At 41.6% G+C, this 6,000-nt stretch overlaps 1 protein-coding gene across 1 annotated transcript in view; it reads left to right on the top strand.

Moving 5' to 3' along the window:
• The first annotated feature begins 4,191 nt into the window (after positions 1 to 4,191).
• The window catches only part of Ufl1 (UFM1 specific ligase 1), a 229,936-nt gene continuing 228,127 nt past the window's right edge, over positions 4,192 to 6,000 (top strand). The window contains exon 1 of the mRNA XM_070081817.1: positions 4,192 to 4,316. Coding sequence (XP_069937918.1) covers positions 4,207 to 4,316 — 110 coding nt within the window. The 5' untranslated portion in view covers positions 4,192 to 4,206. The remainder of the gene's footprint in view (positions 4,317 to 6,000) is intronic.

Below are 6,000 nucleotides of genomic sequence, written 5' to 3'. Positions count from 1 at the left end.
TGTGTGTGGGTGTGTGTGTGTGGGTGTGCGTCCTTGTGTGTATGCATATATTTGTACGCTCGTGTGCACATGTCCGTGCGTGCGCCCTCGTGTGTGTATGTGCGCGCGCGCGCTAGTGTGGGTGTATGATCCACTTAATATTTGTATTTATAACTCATTACAATTGTGACCAGGTGTGGACGTATCAGTGGTTCATTACTTTGTAATTTGTTCATGAGTGTAACCATGTATAGGAGTGAAGCTGATTCATTACCTCTGTAACTTGCCATGATTAGTGACCAGATCTACCTGGAGTTCATTACTTTTGTAACTAGTTCAGCTATCATAACTTTGGGGTCCAGTCACTGGACCCATTATGTACCTTTGTAATCTTTTGACTACCGCCCACAGGATGGGTATGGGGTGCATAAAGATATTAAACTAAAGTGTGTGTGTGTGTGTGTGTGTGTGTGTGTGTGTGTGTGTGTGTGTGTGTGTGTGTGTGTGTGTGTGTGTGTGTGTGTGTGTGTGTGTGTGGTGTGTGACTCAACAATCAATATTTGCACCAATAACTCATTACAGTTGTGACCGGGTGTGGAAGTGTGAATTGCTCATTACTCTATAATTTGTTCATGATTGTAGCCAAAGTGTAAACGTAAGTAACCATTCTACAGAATTCATTACCTTTGTAACTTGTGAGCTCATTACCTTTGTACCTAGTTCAGCTATCAAAACTTTGGGGGCCCAATCCCTGGACCCATTACGTACCTCTGTAATCTGTAAATACCTTTGTAACTTGTCATGATTGTGACCAGACTTACCTGGAGTTCATTACCTTTGTAAATTGTGAGTTCATTACCTTTGTAAATTGTGAGTTCATTACCTTTGTAAATTGTGAGTTCATTACCTCTGTAACTTGCTCAGCTATCAAAACTTTGGAGTCCAGTCCCTGGACCAATTATGTACCTCTGTAATCTTTTGACTACCGCCCACAGGATGGGTATGGGGTGCATAATAAACATATTAAACTAACTAACTACTGTGACTGGAAGAATATACAAATAACCCGCACACTGGAGAGGGGAGCTTACCACGACGTTTTGGTCCGACTTGGACCATTTACCAAGTCAGTAAGAAATTAAAGTTTGTAATGAAATGCTTGAGAAATCCTTGAATCGTCGACATGAGCAATAACGTTATTATTATTATTATTATTATTATTATTATTATTATTATTATTATTATTATTATTATTATTATTATTATTATTATTTTGCATCGACGATTTAAATCTTTCTCAAGAATTTTCTGGAAAATTTTAGCTCACATGGGGAGAGCAAAGTTACTAGGTATGAGAGATTTCAATCACAAGGAGATTGACTGGGAAAACCTGGAGCCCCCATGGCGGTGACTTTGTAAATGGTCCACCCAGCGCTTGGGCCTCGGCTCAAAGCTGGGAACTGACTTTGTAAATGGTCCAAGTCAGATCGAAACGTCGTCGTAAGCTCCCTCTCCTATGATAGTTTAACAGTTTAATATCTTTATTATTCACCTCATACCGATCCTATGGGCGGTAGTCACCCCATACCCATCCTACGGGCGGTAGTCACCCCATACCCATCCTGTGGGCGGTAGTCATCCCATACCCATCCTGTGGGCGGTAGTCACCCCATACCCATCCTGTGGGCGGTAGTCATCCCATACCCATCCTGTGGGCGGTAGTCACCCCATACCCATCTTATGGGCGGTAGTCACCCCATACCCATCCTGTGGGCGGTAGTCATCCCATACCCATCCTGTGGGCGGTAGTCACCCCATATCCATCCTGTGGGCGGTAGTCATCCCATACCCATCCTGTGGGCGGTAGTCACCCCATACCCATCCTGTGGGCGGTAGTCACCCCATACCCATCCTGTGGGCGGTAGTCATCCCATACCCATCCTGTGGGCGGTAGTCATCCCATACCCATCCTATGGGCGGTAGTCACCCCATACCCATCCTGTGGGTGGTAGTCACAACATTACAGAGGTACATAATTGGTCCAGGGACTGGACCCCAAAGTTTTGATAGCTTAGCAAGTTACAAAGGTAATGAACTAGATCTGGTCACAATTATGACAAGTTACAAAGGTAATGAATGATAAACACGCCCATACATGGTTACAGTCATGAACAAATTACAGAGTAATGGGCAATTAACAAACATTCTAAGGAATGCATCATTGCCCAAACAATAGATGTTGCTAGGTGCCTGTCCCTCCTCGGCAGGACAGCCAGAGAGCCATTGCAAACAGCAGCAGGTTGTGCCAGGATCTGTTGCTTGCAGGAGCATCAACGACCCTCCCCAAGAGGTCAGCGACTCCGCTAGCAGCCCGAGGGAGAGCCGCCCTGGGGACGTGTCAACGTCCTGGTGGACGCCAATTTGATTGCAGATCCCAGGCCCTCTGTAAAGGTGTAGGCGCAGCAGCTGTCTGTCTTCTGGGAGGGGCTGTTGATTGTTCCCACTTGGAGCCCTTCGGGTGCCCAGACATAAACTGTGCACACGGATGATGAAGCTTGAGGAACTGAGTGCACACTTCCTGTGGCACACCACAATTAGGTGAGTACACCTGACAGCTGCCTCGAGGTCGAACTCCACGGCGCTGTCCCTGTAGTGGAAGTTCACCTAGCAGTTATTAGGTACCTGGGTGTTAGTCGACTGGTGTGGGTGGCATCCTGGGGGACAATATTAAAGGAACTCAATGGAAATAAGACAGACTGTCCTCAATGACATACCGACTTTCCTGGGTTATCCTGGGTGGCCAATCCTTCCTCACCCGGGTTAAAATTTCAAACAAATCTTATCTTATCTTAAAGGACCCCAATGGAAATAAGCCACTTAGTCAGACTTTTTTGGGTTATCCTAGGTTCTCTACACATATGCTGCTATGTATGATAATCTATGTAACTGTATTTGAGATGCACAAATTAACATTAAGATCGACAACACTCTAATTACCAGACATAATGAGGGCAAATTCCTAGGCCTATACCTTGACAACAACCTGAATTTCAGCACCCATATCCAACACATAAAAAAGTATCCAAAACGGTTGGGATCCTCTCCAAGATACGATACAACGTGCCGCAAAATGCCCTTCTCACACTATACCACTCACTTATTTATCCATACCTCACCTATGCTATTTGTGCTTGGGGATCAACTGCAGCAACACACCTAAAGCCAATAATAACCCAACAAAAAGCTGCAGTAAGAATAATCACTAAATCCCATCCCTGGCAACACCCCCCCCCACTCTTCATAGATCTAAACTTACTCCCTGTTCAGTACATCCACACTTACTACTGTGCAATCTACATCTACAGGACCTTAAACTCCAATATCAACCTTGACCTAAAACGCTTTCTTGATAGTTGTGACAGAACCCACAGGCATAACACCAGACACAAACATCTCTACGACATTCCCCGTGTCCGACTAAACCTTTACAAAAATTCAATGTATGTCAAAGGCCCTAAAATCTGGAACACCCTACCTGAGAACTCTAGAACTGCAGACACATTCATCACCTTCAAAACTACCATTAGAAAACATCTTATCTCCCTGATAAACCCCATCAACTAACTACACGAATACCACCTGGTGGTTCACACTTACACTCACTCACCCATTTGACCATAAACAGAAATATTAATCTCAATCTTAAAATAATGAATCCTATGATACTCCAATACTGAAACTATGTACTGTGCCAAAACAAAAGCATTCACATTGCTAAACTCACAAACTAGTATTTAGTCACTTAGCCATAATACCAACTTACCTCATAATTTGTAATATTTTAAAATAATGAATTAAATTAAGTCTGCCCGAAATGCCTAGCCATGCTAGGCGTTCTAGTGGTACACTCTGTAATCATTATTTAACTACATGTAAACCACACAACAACCAAATTCTGTAAATTCAACATTGTAATCTTTATAGAGAATAAACTTTGAATTTGAATAAACTTACTTAAATAAATTGTGTATTAGCCCCGCGTCCTCTGGTCCGCTGTGATGTGTTTACATTTTTCTAACTAATTTCACCGATTCCTTTTTCTTGCCATAATATTGCATTCAGAAGTGGTCATTTAGAGGTATTTCGATATAGTTTCCATCTATAATATGGGAATATATTTATAATTTATAGAAATAGTTTCTGTTTACTGTAAAATGATGCATATGTATGGGTGGCGGCGGTGGTGAGGTTGTCAACATGTCTTCAGCTGACTGGGAGGAAGTCAAGCGCCTCGCTGCTGATTTTCAGCGAGCTCAGCTCTCCTCAGCTGTCCAGAAGTACGACTTCCTCAGTACTGTCTTCACTATAGGTTTAGCGGTTTAATGTCAATAATGTAATGTCAACACAGCACCTGAGACGAAGTTCTGATGTGTGCCATATGTATCAGAATAAGGAAAGTTTGACAGAGAATCCCAGTGGAAATAAGCCATTTTGCCTGAAGTTTTTCTTGTGGGTTATCGTAGGTAATTTGCATATACGTTACTATGGAGAATAATCACTGTGAGAAATAGTGAACTTTCATGTGCTTTCGTGATTTCTCACATTATCAAGGAACTGTAAAAATAAAATATCAGCATTAGGCATGTAAGGACGAGATTACACCTGGCAGTCAACTTACAACACCTGACTCTTCGTGATAAATGGTTTAAAAAGCAGTCAAATTGAAGATTGAGACACTTATGCAACATATGGGAATCTTTATTGAGGATACGTTTTGCCATACAGTGGCTTCATCAGTCCAATACAAGTCAGAAGAGTGTAAGGAGAGGAGGAGTTTGAAGTAATCAGTCCCTCAGCCTGGAGTCGATGTGTTCAGTCCATCAGTCTTGTAGTAAGTACAGGATAGGGCCATAGACGTGGCTTATATACTGTAGTGAGGTGAGGCAAAGCAGGAGGCGGCAGGTTCATAGTGGTACCATCCACTAGTCAAAGTAGGTCTTCGTCCAAAAGTTAGACAAGTGTTGAAGAATTCTTTGTAACAAGATCCCATGATGCTGCAGTGTCTGACAGATGTGATAAATGGTTTAAAAAACCGACAAATTGAAGATTGAGACACTTATGCAACATATGGGAATCATATGTTGTAATAAAGTTGGTAGAATTACCCACAATATGTAAAGTAAAAGGACACAAGTGCAACTAATGTGACATTTTATTGTGGCAACGTTTCGCTCTCCAGGAGCTTTGTCAAGCCGTTACGGCTTGACAAAGCTCCTGGGGAGCGAAACGTTGCCACAATAAAATGTCACATTAGTTGCACTTGAATCATATGTTGCATAAGTGTCTCAATCTTCAACTTGTCGGTTTTTTAAATCATTTATCACATCTGTCAGACACTGCAGCATCATGGGATCTTGTTACAAAGAATTCTTCAACACTTGTCTAACTTTTGGACGAAGACCTACTTTGACTAGTGGATGGTACCACTATGAACCTGCCGCCTCCTGCTTTGCCTCACCTCACTACAGTATATAAGCCACGTCTATGGCCCTATCCTGTACTTACTACAAGACTGATGGACTGAACACATCGACTCCAGGCTGATGGACTGATTACTTCAAACTCCTCCTCTCCTTACACTCTTCTGACTTGTATTGGACTGATGAAGCCACTGTATGGCAAAACGTATCCTCAATAAAGATTCCCATATGTTGCATAAGTGTCTCAATCTTCACCTGACCCTTCATAATGATGCAGGTAAGGTGGTCAAAGACCTGTCAAACACTGCTTATATTCTATTCAAGCTTTAAGATTTTAACTTGTCAAATATATCTTAAATTCTTCCCAAATTTTATTAACTTGTCGAATATATTAAATTCTTCCCAAGTTTTATTAATTATAAATAAATCCAATTTACATAATCCTAAAGCAATATTCATAATAATTTCAAAATTAATATGAATATTGCTTTAGGATTATATAAATTTGATTAATTTATAATTAATAAAATTTGGGAAGAAT

The sequence above is a fragment of the Cherax quadricarinatus genome, chromosome 6 (assembly GCF_038502225.1).
Source record: "Cherax quadricarinatus isolate ZL_2023a chromosome 6, ASM3850222v1, whole genome shotgun sequence".
NCBI lineage: Eukaryota > Metazoa > Arthropoda > Malacostraca > Decapoda > Parastacidae > Cherax > Cherax quadricarinatus.
The sequence above is the reverse complement of the archived record's forward strand: the minus strand, read 5'-3'. Positions and strand labels throughout refer to the sequence as shown.